General features: G+C 40.6%; 1 protein-coding gene across 2 annotated transcripts in view; it reads right to left on the bottom strand.

Moving 5' to 3' along the window:
• atrnl1a (attractin-like 1a) overlaps positions 1-16,354 on the bottom strand; it is a gene marked incomplete in the record, with an annotated part of 267,240 nt that overhangs the window by 152,944 nt on the left and 97,942 nt on the right. For both annotated transcript variants that reach the window (XM_035663942.1, XM_035663941.1), the window contains 2 exon segments: positions 11,189-11,326; positions 11,561-11,809. In XM_035663942.1, coding sequence (XP_035519835.1) covers positions 11,189-11,326; positions 11,561-11,809 — 387 coding nt within the window.

Genomic DNA, 16,354 nt, shown 5'->3' with positions numbered 1-16,354 from the left:
GAACTGTGTGAAAACCTAGTTACCAGGCTATGAGCCAGGCAAAAGTAAATTATAACTAGAAAATTCCTAAAGAAATTTTGAGTGTGCCTGACTCTGGCCCATATATTAATAACTGTCATATCTCTAGCACGCTAGTAGCTAGCACTAGCATATTAATGCTTGTTCATTCTCTTCAGCTAGTTACAGCTAGCACTAGCATATTAATGCCTGTCATACTCTTTAGCTAGCTAAGCTAGCGCATAGCATAATAATACTTGGTCATTATCTTTAGCTAGCTACTAGCACAAGCATATTATACTTGTCATTCTCTTCAGCTACCTAGCTTAGCTACACTACATATTAATGCTTTATCATTCTCTTAGCAGCTAGCTAGCTGGCGCTAGCATATTAATACCTGTACATCATAGGTCGGAAATAGGCGGCCCGCGGGCCAGGTGGTGGCGCAAAGCAAAAATCTGGCCCGTGAGATTGTTTGACTAGAGAATGAAAATAAAATTATAAATATACTTTTAAAATCGGACTGCCAGTCTCAAAAATGCTCTTTTATTTGGAAACTCGTAATTTTGCAGAACAGAAAAAATTTCATCAATCGTTAAATGCTTTATTTGTTTTATCTGATGATCGAGAGTGAATAAGCAGATAGCGAGGTGCAGCGTGACGCTCAACATGCAAACAAATAATTAGCGGACAGCGCTCTGGTGCTGAAATTCAAAACCTAGTCGCTAAAACACAAGTTGTCATTACACATGGACATAGGCTTAAATTATTGTGAAAATAAAACACGCTTCTTTCAAACAGGCAGACATCAAACATAGGAGTTTACGTACATAGAACTGTGAAAAGTAAAAACGGTTTCAAACATTGGTGCGTGTTATTTAGGCCTTTATATGACTGGTGGTGGCACCAAAAATGTAAACTGATAATGCATTACACTGTCAATCGGAGCCAAATCAGAGCAAAAAAGTACGAAGGCAAAAAGCTGAATCCACTCGACCATGGGCTTGGAGTGCCTCGCGCCTGAAACGACAGAGCAGACGTGCTACTTTTACTGCCTGAATTTTATGCTAGCCTACAATGAGAAACATTCTTAAAAATACGATTTTTTAGACCAATAACTGGTTATATTACTCACTTAGTGTGAAAAGTGGCCATCTCCACTGGGTCACTATTTGCTGGATATCTGGTGAAATAGACGTCACTTTAATCCTCAGGAGTTTCTCAGATTTTGGTGAGTCAGTCTATTCTCTCTCTGTTTTTTAATTGCATTCATAGCTGAGAAGGACGACTCACATACGTAGGTGGAAGGGAACATTGTCAGAATGTAAAGTGCGACTTTCTTGAGGTTACTGTATTCCTCGGAGCATAGTAGGCTACCAAAAGGCACTCACGGACTGCGCACCTTCTGAGCGCATCCTCGCACAACTGAGGGTGGTTTGGAAGTCAATAATTTCCATTTCCAGCGCAGCCTGTCTAAAGAGGGGATCATTTCTTTCGCCAGGGAGGAGAAGTTGTCGGCTGGTTTTACTGCAGGGTCACGTATAAAGTCAATGATGTCTTTTGGGATAGAGTAGTCATCAAACCGAGAAGTGAAGTTGGCTCGTAGCCTCTTGATGAAGTCAACCATCAACTCCGTCACTTCTCCCGCTGTCTTCTTCAGTGTGCTGAAATGTCTGCGGTAGATATGGTCTGCCTCAAATCTCAAGTTTCTCGGTGAATGACTCCAGTTTTTCAACCATGTCCACGATGGTTTTGTCTCTCCCCTGTAGCTGAAGGTTAAGCAGGTTTAGGTGGCCAAATATGTCAGATAAAAACGCTACATTGGACATGAACTTTTCATCTTCCAGCAGGATAAGGTGGTCAGCTGCTGCCTTGCTCTTGCTCATTCCAAGGAACGCTTTGATCTCATTCAGTAGCGCACAGAAGCGATCCAGTGCTTTCCCCTTGCTTAACCAGCGCACATCATTGTGAAGCAGCAAGTCATCGTGGGCGGCATCTGCTGACTCAGCCACAAGTTGTCTGAAAAGCCTATGCTGGGTGCTTGATGTACCTCTGACAAAATTAATGACTTTCATCACTTTGTCCATAACATTCTTTAGCTCGCCATTCAGTCTGGCACAGAGGACACTTTGGTGGATGAGGCAGTGCAGCCCGTGCATTTGGGGGGCGAGTTCTTTCAGCCTGCTCACCAGACCTCTGTGCTTTCCCACCATAGCAGGAGCCCCGTCTGTCACGATTAGGTTAACCCTCTCAAATGATAATGAATGCAACTGAAACAACTCTTCCAGTTTCGCAAATATAGCATCTCCAGTGGTGTGCCCTTCTAACGGAATTAGAGACAGCAGCTCTTCCTTGAAATCCTTCCCATCAAAGTATCTCACATAAACGCACAACTGGGCTACATCTGTGTTGTCAGTGCTCTCATCAATGGCTAAGGAAAAGTAGTTTGCGTGACTGACACCGTCGATAATTGCACCCTGCACCGCATCAGACAGCGCTTCTATGCGGCGGGCAGCGGACCTCGCAGAGAGCGACATCTGTTTCACTGACCCGATCACATCATCCATCGACTTGTTGGTATCAAGTTCCTCCAAAACTGTCACCATCATCTCCTTGAAGACCTCTGCGTCAGTGAATGGCTTGTTGTGCTTTGCGAGCACCCAGGACGCTTTCAGAGATGCACTAGTTACCTTCTGTTGGGAATGTGGGGCTCGCACCAGGATCCTGTTGCTGTGTGCATAAGCACCTTTCAGGGCTTCGATTTTGCGCTTTCGTGCCTCTGTCTTCTGAGGGAACGCAACCTTGAAATTAGCATGCTTCGTTTCGTGGTGCCGTTTAATATTGTAATCTTTGCATACAGAGACCACCCTCGTTACAGATCAGGCATGTGGGCTTTGCATTAATAAAACTGGGGAGGATGAAGGCATAGTTCTCTGTCCATTCATCATGAAAGATCCTGTTTTCGCTGTTAATTTTTCTCTTGAGATTTTTTGATAGTGCCATTTTTTGACAGCTAACAACAACAAGCGGAAATGTTTTTTGTTTTTTTGTTTTTTTTAACAGGCATATAATTAATAGCGCCCCCAATGGTCAGTCCACAAATTTAACCTACCGTAATTTGCTGCTGCTCTACAGCCTAGACAAAGCATCAGCTAACACATTTTCAGACCCCTTTTTATGTTGGATGTCAAGGTTGAAGTGTTGTACCAACATTGTACCGCATGAGTCGCTGGTTGTGATTAAACATGCGGGACAGAAAAACAAGGGGATTATGATCAGTGAACACTAAAACAGGTAGAGAAGTAGACCCAACATAGACCTCAAAGTGCTGTAGTGCTAACAACAGAGCAAGGGTTTCCTTTTCAATGGTGGAAGTGTCGGTTGAACTTGCGGGAAAAGTAAGCAACAGGATGATCAATACCATCCTCCCCTCTCTGTAACAGGACCGCACTAGCACCCACTGCGCTGGCGTCTACCTCGAGCTTAAAGGGCGTGGAAAAGTCAGGAGCCACGAGCACGGGAGCGTTTCTTAACAAAATCTTTACACTATCGAATGCTACCTGGCACTCTGTGGTCCACACGTAGTCTACCTTAGTGCTGAGTAATAGATTATGTTAAATGATATTTTTTTTAATGTTAAATAAAATGTTTTTTATTGAGTTTTTATTGAAGTTTGCCAGTCACGGTATGGCTCAGGTCTGGTCAAGTTTAGGCAACTAAAACTACTTCAGATTAGAGAAAACCTTTTTGATGTGAGATAACATGTGAACCGTGGTCACCACTGAATGAGCATATCAGACAATCTGGTTCTGCAGAATCGTCAAAAAAAAAAAAATAGTATAACAATATAATAATAATTATTATATATATATATATATATATATATATATAGACTATAGACTCACTATAGACTCACTCCTTAAAGGAAAAACAACACCATTACTGGTATTCTACTTCAGGTTGCAGCATTTAGACTTACATTTGTATTCTTATAAAATTAAATTATTAAATAATATGAAACTAATTGAAATAAATAAAACTGAGATAGAAACTTTAACACCTTAATAAGGATTTTAAAGGGGCTGCCTGTCTGTTATGAATTTAAAATACAGTAATGTTTTTCCCATAATTCAAAATATTACCTTTTTCGAAATTCAGTATCCACTGAACCCCACTGTACTGCCTAAATTATGATCAATCACATGCTCCTTTCCATAAATATATATTTTTTTTTTATCATCATCATTATCAATGTCACCTTGCACCTACAGCTGACTCTTGCTTTTCCTTTGTCCGGTTCCACAGACGGGGCAGTTTGGTTCAGTGAGAGAAGACAGGGCTTTATACTGTATTTAATGAAGGGATTGTGGGGAAGGGTCGAGGGCAAAGGGGGCAAACATTTAAGAAGTCTGTAAAATATACATGAACACACACTTATACTGTACAAAGAGAAAAAATGATTTTCATGTTTTAGTGACATCAAAGAGCCCTTGAATATAGTTTCCTTCCCTCAGCAGAATTTGATCAGTGGACCGTCAAGCTTTAAATGTAAACGTTTCAATCATTAAACTCCCAGTCTCTGTTCTTTAGGCCTATTATTACACAGGATGTAACACTCAAAAGTCTAGTAATCAAAATTAATATGTTTGCTTATCTGACCTGGTTATAGACATGCTAAATGCAAGTTGTTTTTGGGGAGTGACAACAATAAACTTCCCTGCAGGAGAACTTGAACAGCAGCGGTTGCAGCATCAGGCTTGGCAGAGTGAAAAGACTAAGCAAATCACTAAAAGCTTACATACACTACCCTGTTGCAAAGGGTGTGTTGGGTACAAAGTATGTTGTGACAAGTACAGCATCTGTGAATGGATCAATGCACTTTATTCTTTTATTTTTATTTTTTTGAAATACTGCACAAATGTGGTTTTAATTTTTTCAGATACAGAATATGTTCTTTCATCCAGAGGGCAGCCAATAATTCATGGCCCTGATTTCATTTAAAAGCTCATAATGCAGTGTTACTCAACCTTGTCTGGCCAGTGACCCCATTTTTAAATCCACACAACAATTATCTGTAGTAAAAAAATGGTATCCCCATAATATGGTTCTGTATGTGTGGTTGCATTCTAGGGCATACGATAATTAATTAATAATTTTACTTTATTCAACAGAACTGCTTGTCCTACATAGCATAGCAGCTAGTTATATTAATTGTATGCTGGTTAATGTCAGTGTGAGCTGTGAGCTATAAATGAAGGCACACAGTCTCAAAGCAGCTAATTCTAGACAAGACATGAGTCACAGCTGCAGCTGACTACAGATCAAACAGGATTCAAAAGCCATTTAAAATCATATTTACGGAACTGTTTGTACGTGTGTGGCTTTGTGTGTATAACTGCATGTGTCGGTTTTGTCAATGCGTTCGTATGTTGACCAGTCAGACGACAGGAATAGAGCTGCCAGAGGGAAGATGACTGGATACCGCAAGGAATGCTGGGTAGTTTGTAACTCCGCCACAAGGCTCTACAGGTGCATGAATACACACAAGCATGTTTAAAACCACAAATATCCACACACACACACACACACACACACGGCAGGTGAGAGTGGATTTGAAGACTGAATGGTGCAACTCTGCAGGCAGCATCCCTCCTCTGCTACTCTAGTGCTGCTAAAGCTCAACAACAGCTTGCTTTGTCTGATCACACACCCACCCACCCACAGACACACACACGGTCTCTGGTTGATACTGCTGGGTTGCTGGTTTCTTGCAGAGACAGCACTCAACATCTCTATACCTCCTGCACTAAACACAAACGTACAAAGATGTCCTGCTGTTGCACCCTGCTTAGAGACAGTACATCAAAACTTCAAAATTAGGGACACAAGAGAGAGACGGCGAGAGGAGGGAGGGTAGGGGGTTCACAAAGCTTGTTCTGTTGGAACCACACGCACCAAAACACACTAGCACTGGTTGCTTGTTCAAATGCTAAAACAACTGACCGGTGATCGTGCAGTTTATGTTTCTCTTATTAAATAAAGATGTTTTTTAACTGCCAATGTAATCTTAGTCTTCATACCTTAACAATGAAAAACAGCTAATTCAACGTGACTAACAAAATGACCCAAATGAGTTTTCTGACCTGTCACTTCCAAAGTTAAGGTCTAGTTAACGTAAATATGCAAAACGCATATTTCATGTAAGCTGACTTTCTGTATTAATTGAGACCATGATCTTTCCCTAACCTTAAACAAGTGCTATGAGTGCCTCAAAATAACCATTACAAAGTTTACTAATGCTCCAGTCACTACAAGCGGAGATTGTGGCAGAAAACAAATTCAATTTGTTGTAAGTTTTGGCTGCAACTAACTCTTTTTCTCGATTAATTGTTCCTTGAAAAATTACTGAAATTAATCATAAGTAATCAAAATAGTTGGCAAGTAATTGTCTTCCGACCAACTAATTAATTGATCAACTAACTGTTGAAGCTCTAGTATTATTATCAGTATCGGCCTTTTTTGCAACCAGATACATTAATTATCAATATTACGTTTCTTTCCAGATGGGCCGTACTTACTGTTGCAAATGGGACCCCCATGAGCTCCCCCTGAAAAGGTTTTGCATGGCAATAACAACCTCAACTTACTATATCTTTGCTGCAAATAGATGAGTCTTTGGTCACAAGAGGCTTTGACAGGCAAACATATAGAACATTTTAAGTGTTTGAACAATTAATGCTGTTGTTTTTCTGGTAAAGACAATCTTGAAGCGGAAGTTAAAGTTTAAAACTACTGACTGCTGTACATACAAACTTGCAGTGCTTGTTTTGTTGTCAACAACAAGCTAAACAAACTTTCACACTGTGCGTCATTCAAAATATTTGTTAATCTCCAAACGTCAGCTAGTATTCATCTTAATTTAACTTGTACTTCAAATGTGGCCATTCAAGTATCCTACAGGTTTCTATGAAAACATGAGCACAAACAACAAACAAACTGACACTGTCACTGTTCTACTGGAAAGACAATATCTGTTGAATATCTGTAGAGAAGCAAATCCTCCACAGTTCACATCAAGCGCTCCTCTCTCTGTTTTAATGAATTTATAACATATCCAGTGATACATTTTTTATTTTTAATATATTTATTCATCTTATAAAGAATTATATGAATAAATAAATGAAGGACTGAAGAACACTAGCAGTCCTGTGTAGCCCCACAAGAAACAAGCACTGAACTGGGCTGAACCCGTGAAAAATGTTGAAAGCTCTTGGCTCGGTGACAACATCCTGAAGACCCAACGCCAACCTTTGACTTGTCGTGTTTCTATGAATCACACGACCAGAATGCGAGACAGTCTTCAGGGAGAGCCAGTGAGGTGGTGCAGAGAGAGACAGAGTATCAGAGCGAGATGGCGAGGAGGAGCTCCTGATGTGAATCATGCAAAATTTATGGAAGCAATAAAACTGTTCAGCGTGAGGTGCCGATGGCAGAAGAGCATTATACACTGAAGCACTGGGTAGCAAAAGATAACAAGCACAAGAAGAAATAATACAAGCTGAAGTCTTGCCTGGAAGAGGGAAGCACAGGAGCACAGTGGTCTGCCTGCTTCTGGCGATACCTCACCAAACCTGAGCACTACTGGAAAGATACTATATTTATGAAGGTTGTTCAAAGAACTACATCATTTGCACACAAGATTTTTTTTTTTTTATATAATAATAATATTTATTATATATCAATATTTGTGTATGTGTCTATCATATCATATAGTACTGTGCGGTGCACAACTTCCACCTCTTGTAATGTTGACTTTACACACATTACAAGTTGCTATCTTGCTTTTTTTTTGTTTCAAGGCTGAAATATCTCCATACTACAGATGTGTTGAGTTTGCCAGCTGTTGCTAGCTCACTCTGTTGCAGACTGTTACGTCTCATTTTAAGCTTTCAGTACATACACAAAGTAAACAAACAAAAGTCTTCAAATAGCTTTACTGCCGATCATCACTCCTGTAGACCTGCTACAGACGCATCTGGTGGAGGAATTTTTGTCCAGCATAGGATTTTACCCACTGATCGTCAGATAACCACCTCAACATTAGATGAATGCCAATAAAAATAAAATGTAAAAAAAAGTGTAATAATAAAAAATAAAATAAATCTGCATTCTATGTAAAGGCCAACAGGGGGAGCTCCATTGGCTGCAATAAAAAACGATACCATGCACTCTAATGTTCTGACTAATATCTCACATCATTTATTAGCCCAATCAAAGCACAATCTCTAGTTGCAAGTCTTCTTCCATACAGCACGATTTTCATTTGGTAAATTATGGTCCAATTTAGAGTAACAGACGAATCGGAGCTGCGCAGCCAATGGTGTTCAACTTACCTGCGGTAATGGTCAATCAACTGGGAGTGGAATTAAGCAAACAGTCCCATGAAGGGAGCCTTTATAACGTCCTGACAAAGATGCATAAATCCACCTTAACTCTCTCCTTATCCTCAAGCACTAGTGTTAACGTGCCATTAAGTAAACCACACACACTGTAGTACTACTTTTAGATGTGGATGTTTCTATCTGTAACGCAAGCATGTACACTCTGGAACAACCCTTCCTGTCATAAATATGATTTAAAAAAATGTTTAGAAAACATCAGTCTGTCTCTCCGCTGTAATAAAAACGAGACAAGAAATCAGCAGAACAAAGACTCCCAGGATGTTCATAAAAACAGGCAGGTTTCCTGTCAGCCTCTAAAACGCGTGTTCTCCTCTGAGGGACTAACAGTCTAAACAGACATCTAACATATTGTCAGCTGCAGCTCTGAAGGTTGGTATGAGTGACTTTGACTTCATATGTGCACAGGACAAGGTGAACGATACAGTCAAAGAAAAGGGACTAATGTCCTGCACACGCGCACAAACACACACGCACACACACACTTCATCCAGATTTGACAAGGTTAGTTAATCATCTGTCACAGGGACAGGGAACGGACAGACTACCCTCTCCTCTCCTCTGTCTGTCCTACATCTCTTCCTCTATTTATCCCTCCATCTCCTCCTCTATTCCTTCATCATCTCTCTCTTTCCAAGGGCGACTGTCCCTTTCCACCGATATTAACCTTGTATATCTCACCACATGCTTTTTATCCCTTTTTCTTTCGGCCTGCTTGTCTTTGTCTCTCTTTCCTCCTGTCTCACTCATCTCCCCCCTTTTCCTCTCCCACTGCCTTTCTCACACTTCCATCCTCTTTATAACCCTATGAGCCGTGGCCTTTTCCCCTTCCTGTCTCTCTATCATTCAGTCCCCTAATCGGCCACACATCATTGCATCCCAGCAGTTTAGCCCAAGGTAAATCTAGTGGCCTTTTTTTTATAAAGAGAGATGGAGGGAGAAAGGATGAATGGATTGATGGATGGATGAAAAGTGGGGGAAATTTAAGACAGAGTTATTGTCAACTGTAAGAGGGAGTGACACAGGCATAGAGTAAAAAAAGAAAAGGTAAAAAAGGATAGAAAGGAGAAGAAATTAACGGGAGAAAAGGAAACGAGAAGGGGAGACATCAGATGCAGAGAGATTACAGACAAGAGGAAAGGTAATAAAAAGAAAGAAAAGGAAGGGAATGAAGAGGTGGTGAGGCAGAGGAAAGCAAAAAAAAGAAACAAGAAAAGGAGGAACAAAGATTATGAGAAGTAAGGAAAGTAACGAAAAAGCAAGGATACGAGAGGCAATGAGAAGAGAGTGAAGGGAAGGAAAAAAGAGTGGGATGGATGAAAAAAGGCAAAGATAAATTGAACAGAATTGGTATGAACCATAAAAAGAGGCATAAAGGAGGTGTCACAGATGAACATGTGAGGAGAGAAACAGCAGGGAAAATGTGACCGGGGTTGTTGAAGAGAGCATAAGGAAAAAGCCAAAACAGCACAGAGACAGAGGATGGAGTGAACAAAAATACTGCAAGGAAAGCCAAAGGAGAAGAGAAAGTGCATCAGAGGCTGTCCTGTACGGAGGCGACCAGAGGCGTGCATCTATCAGCACCGCGCTCGCTGCGGAAAGCCGCCAGGGACGGAGACACCAGTCAACTCAGGAAATAAGAAAATGATTAAGAGCGATTTAATGTCACGCCGCCGCCAAGCCAAAACGCACATCTGTCACAGTGAGACTGATGTTACCGCACCTCCCTCTCACTTCTCTCTCCAGCACTCACTCACACTCCAGCAGTCACTCATTCATTCATTACACTCTCCCATCTCTGATGTTTTCTCCCATCCAGGCCCATACCACATACCTTCCCAGACCCCCCCCCCCTTCCTCGTGGCTTCTCTTGCTATCATCTATCTCTCACATACACTGTTCTTAACAATTTCAACGATGGGATTTGCAGTGATGATTTCCATATGAAGCAAAGCATGGAGAAACTGCTGACAGTCGGATTCCAAGCTGAAAAATATGGATGCACATAAAGCATGTGTGCATCTCTGTGAGCGTTTGCCAACACCAGGACCATGTTCCCTGAGTCAAACCTCTCTGCTGTTCACTAGAAATGACGAGCTGTTCCCTCAATTTCTGCAGACCACAATCCTGTCCAAACTACACGTGTAGTTTCCCTTTTACTGCTCCAGTGCTCTGCTGGTCACCACAAGCACACAAACCAGAGCGCACACTCACAGCTTTTAAACACTGCCCCCATCAGGTTGTTTGTGTCTATTACAGTGTGGTAGACTGTTGGCAGCAGTCTCTACTTGTCATGTTTTTAATGAATGGCTCATGATTTCTATAAAAGCAATTCAGAGCAATTGAAGGCAGCATATATCTAAAGGGGGGGATTCGTCCAATACACACTGGAAAAATCTCAACCTTTACTTATTTTTGTCTACAGCTGAGCTCAAAACTTTATTTTCTTTGAACAGACTTGTGTCTCAGAGATATCTGGAGTGTATCAAGAATTTATTTTTGGCAAATTATTATCTTGAAACAAGGCGGGTTGTTGCACTGGAAGAGAACCTGGTGAATTGATTTGAAAGAGATTCAAATATTCACACAGACTGACGGACTCTTTCCCTTGTTTTAAAAGTAAAACTTAAAAGACGAATATAAGAAAGAGAATTCTGCCGTGTGGACGTTCTTTTGCTGATGCTCCAACCTGATATAAGCACAGGGTAAACACCTTTGGCCTTTGCACTCACCATTGCACTTCCCTCCGTTGATGGAGTCGCCATAGTAACCGGGCATGCAGCTCTGGCAGTGCGTCCCTGCTGTCAGGTTCCCACAGTGCTCGCACACACTGCCGTTCACACACCTGCTGTGGCCATTACACTGACACGCTGGGAGGAAATTATACAAACACAAACACAGACAGACAGTCAAAGTCAGCTGTAGGTGCACCTACCTAAAACTACTGCAATAAATTCTACCTTCATGAAGACTATAATCAGTGTTTTGTTGAATGAGGTGTTTTTAACTTCATGGACAGTTTAGTAGGCTGTAGTTTTAAACAGAAGAAACATTTGCTTGAATGTGGCCAATCAGTATGTGATCTGTTCCAGTGGTTCACTCACCGGGACACTGGATGAAGGCCCAGTTGTAGCCTCTATCAGATGAACAGAGACTCTGATCCAGCACCATGTCCCTGTCACGAAGTCTGTCTCGGTCCCGGGGCCCAGTCCTGGCAGTGGCGGGCTTCAGGGGGCCTCGGTAGGAGCCCTCCATGCAAACCCCCCTGCCGGTGTTACTGGGATCACCACACCAACCGCACTCCGCCCTCTCCAAACACTCTGCACATGTCCTCAGACCTGAACAGTTCTGGGCTGTAGAAGGGATTAGAGACAAGTGAGGAAACGTTAGGGTTCAGGTTTCATTCATAACTGGAAATACAAACTTGTATTATACTAGTATGAAATTGGTTGTAAGATTTTTTTCAGTCTTTCATAATGAAATGGGCTGTTTACTTCCCGGTCATTAGCAGAGCAAAAACTGTTTGCACGTTCCAAAAAATGTTTACAAATGACCCAAAAAATTCACAAGCTGCTTCTGATTTCTTCCACAGAGTCCGCCATATTGAAGCAGCATGTTTCTACAGAAGCCCAGAACACAAACTCTCATGAGTTTTGCTTGGAACAAGAGGGTGAGGTGAGCAGCAGAGCAGCTAGATGCCACTAAACCCTTCCCACTGGTCCTTTAAGGACTGGAAAGATGTTGGATTTGATAGGTGGGATATTTGTGATGCTTATTTGATAAGATTTTAGGTTTGCACTAATTAAGGACAAGGTCCCTATTTTCATTTAATTTAGACTTGAATTTTTCAAACTTCACCGACCAAGATCAAAGATTTAGATGTTTAAAATCAGCTATTGAATTGAGTTACACATTATTTGTGCATCTATGCACATTCATTTAAACTGTAGCCATGTCTGCCTTTTGGAAGATGTCCTAAACACACTTTTTTTTTAACATTTATTTCTTTGAGGCCAATTTTGACCATGTTCTGTCCCTCACACTGTGGCATAGCTAGTCCAAACAGCTTCAAACAAAGCATAAACACAATAAACGCCTGTAGTGATATAATGTACCTCCTCTAATACACTTTGCGTCTTTAGTTTTCACCTTTCCTTTGACCCTGAACATTTATAATGAAATTGACTTTTTGCTTCCCATACCATTCCACATGTTGAGAAATGCATTTGTATTCATAAAATGGATGTGACATTCAAAAACACTTTACTGGTGCAAATTAAAAATGACACATTTTTTTATGGTATGGCATTCAATTCTTGTAAAAGAAAACAAAAATCTCCATACTGAAGCCCTTTTTGTTCACTGAATGTAGCAGAGAATAGGCAATAGGTGTCAAGAATAAGAAATCAAGTGTTTTTTCCTGGCCTTCCAAAGTTAACTTTATAGCTTGTTTTGAACCTTTCAGTCTTGTTTTGCTCTCGTTCTCAACGTCAACTCGTCTTCCTGTCATAATAAATTTTAGTCTACAAAGCAAAGGTGGGAATACACTCAGAGAAAGAGAGGGAGGTAAGACACTGTGGGTATCTTGGCGTGTACACAAGAAACCGAAAGGTGGAGAGAAGTTATCCGAGGTGTTGTTTCTTATAGCCCAGCGAGATGATTCAAATGCAGCGTCAAGTAAAATTAGCATTTTCACCAGAAGTTGTTTCTCTTTTGAACATGAGCCATTTCCATAAGCCGCAGATGTTCTAGCTGAACCTGTATCTCTTTCTCTGTGTCCCTGCTAGCTAGCTCTGCTTGAAATACCCCTCTTGTCCTCTGTATGTGTGTTTGCAAGCTCCCCTGTTGCATTATTCAACTGTAGCAATGCTGATTCATTTGTTCTCTCTCCCTCTTCATAATTACAAACTTCTTCTCTCCCTTTCTCAGATTCACTCTTTATCTCCTCTCTGCCACATTTTATCCTTCTCTTTTGCATCTTTTTCATTCTATTTCTATTCACTAAGCCACCTTCCCCTCTTGCGCTCATTCAGCGCTGCTTTCTTCGCCACTATACCCCCATCTCCCTAATTTCCTGTCATTTTGATTTAATTTGATTTTTTTATGGATTACTTTAAAACACTCTGGGCACAAATGGAATCACAAAGGGTGGAACTCTTCTACTCTTTTTCATCTTCTCTTTTCATCTCATCCCTACTGTGTTCTTCCCTCCAGTTTTTACTTTCACCTCCCCTTATTTCCTCTCTCATTTTACTTCTCCTCTAACAACTCACTGGATCCACACTATAGTCAATAGTTCAAAGAGAGGCAGTTCAACAGAATATCCCTTATCCACCTCACAGTAGGGTTTCCTCTGCTAGAAAAGCACATATTTACATAGCCAAGAGCAGACTTTAATATCCAATAAATATACCAGCCCTGTTTATCATTTAGAAATATGATTCAAATTGCAGGAAATTGGTAGCCGCTGTTTGTAAACCACACTTTTCACGCTCCAAACCTTAACTTTATAATATAAAGAAATTCTTTCCTTCTTTTTGATTTAATAGATCCAATTGTCAGCCATTTTGTGTCACACCAGGTCAGGCTATTAGGCTCGCAGTGCCAACCCAATGTTTGCTTTATTCATAATGATTGAGCAATCCTTTACGTAACCCAACATGAACCCTTTCTACCCCTGATTGGACACTACACTGTGTACTGGTCTGTCAGCGGTCTTAGTCACATTCCTCACAAATGTTTTATCAACATCAGTTTTGCTGTACACTTGAGGTGAAAGGCATTGTGATTGACACATTGGGTTCCATACAATGCATCAAAATATGCATGTGAGGGAGATTAATGTGTTATAACTTTGTTATAAACTAGAAAATAATCTCACCTCACTTTAAATGTTTCACTATACCTTTAACTTCATTGTTTTTCACTTAGATGTATTGGATGGGGACGGATCTATCACTATTAGTTAAGCCTACTTCTGCCCAGCTATCTTCACTGCTATTTTTAAATTTTGGCCAATTTTTTTTTTATTTACCTCTTCTAAACATTCCCTCCAATTCTTCCCTAATTGCTGGGGACATTAGCCAGGAAACTAGCAAAGCTACTTCATGTAGCAAGCACAACAACAATGTCTTTAGTTTTCTATCTTTAACAATCTATTTGGGCATAATGTCATATTGAAAGATGGGCTCAATCAGTAAACTCGTAAAACCCTGAGCTCTAGAAATTTGGTCTGGCTTTGCAAAGCAATTACTTCATAATCAACCGGAGGCCATTGATTTATTTTTATACAAAAACCATGCAAAGCGCTCAGAGAATTTTACAAAAGTTTTTCCCCTGGCAAATTAATAATGAACACCTCATTGCCATCTTAGCAGCAATATGGGAATGATTGTAAAGAAAATAAAACACTCAGGCGAGAAGGAGATACTACATGATTCCTCACGTGATTTAGAAATAATCTCTACATACAGACTGCCTCCCTAAACACACATTTGAAGGCGCATTTGCAGCTCTTGACTGCAATTCATTTGTGAAACATGTCAAAATCCGTGACAGCAAATGGATGACATTTCAGGCTTGCATGCCACAAATATGATGAAATGGGCCCTGAGGACACTAAACGACACAAATAAAAGCAGCTCAAACTGAGGTGAACGACTGTGGGCAAAAACAAATTCCTGCATAGAAAATATCCAGTCCTTAGATGTTCACTTACATAACTGCGGTTTGTGTAGATAATGTAATTTACCTGCTATGTTCTCTATGCATGAGCCATTTCTATTTTTAATAGCATCTCTAACTATCTGGCTTCATCTGTGTTCCACATGAGAAGAATTAAGGGAGGTTATTGCCTCATGTAGCATTGTGGACTGGGGTAGATGAGGATGAGGGGAAAAAAGTGTTAAATTCGCGTGTGTGCCTGCAGGGTTTACACGGCTTTACTTTTAGTTAACAGCACCAAAGAATTAGCTGTACCTTGTGCTATTACATGACATTAGCTCCAGGCTATTTCTAGAGTCAATGTCCTTTTGGATGGTGCCTGTATTTCCCATGAGAGTAGAAAACATATTTCATGATTACAATCCGAACATGTGATCTAATCATGGCCCAAAGATGAAACTGTTGACAGACTGCTGATTATTGGCTATTTTTTCATATGTGAATTAGTGATTGGAGATAAAACAGGAACACTGATTGATGCACTTAAAATTGCTTAAATGTTAATGTTCCTCTAATTTGCTGCAATAAGGGTGGTTATTCTGTCTTCCCTCTGAGTTCGCATACACATCTCAGCTGCAAAGTAAACAATCCTGTATAGACGACAGGGGGTAAGCAAAGTCTAATTTAATTTCCATTTATTGCACTTCACCACAATTAAATTATGAGTTGTGGCTGGTAAATTTAACACGTGTACCGAGGAGAGCTCTGATGAACACATGAAATCAGAGTCTGTCTGCCATAATAGTTGAGTTTTAAAGGACATGGTTTTTCTTACTGTCAACAATCCCATTAGAAGACCATAAACAATGAACTGATCCGCCTAACAATTATTGTCTGTGTACCAGAGCCTAATATATCTAATTCCTCAGTGCAACCGCGCTCCATTGTTATCTAAAAACTAGACTGAGTCACAGAGTGCCACAGAAGTCAGAAAGTATTGGAGACCGACAAACACATTGTTGGTTTCAGTGCAAAAAGCATATTCAGGGTTCAGCGCCCCGTTAGGGCAAGTGCGTCTGAAATCTACATGTCCAAAGTCAATTTTAACTTGCTCCGATACAAACTTATTTATTAGCGGTACAACAAAGACCCTCTTAACTGCCATCCAAGATACTGTACACTCTGGCAAACATTTTCGGAAACTTGACATACCTTTGAAAAACAACCCTGTTTTA

This window comes from Morone saxatilis, unplaced genomic scaffold, assembly GCF_004916995.1.
Source record: "Morone saxatilis isolate NCDOM2014 unplaced genomic scaffold, NCSU_SB_2.0 Contig19, whole genome shotgun sequence".
Taxonomy (NCBI): Eukaryota; Metazoa; Chordata; class Actinopteri; family Moronidae; genus Morone; species Morone saxatilis.
The sequence above is the reverse complement of the archived record's forward strand: the minus strand, read 5'-3'. Positions and strand labels throughout refer to the sequence as shown.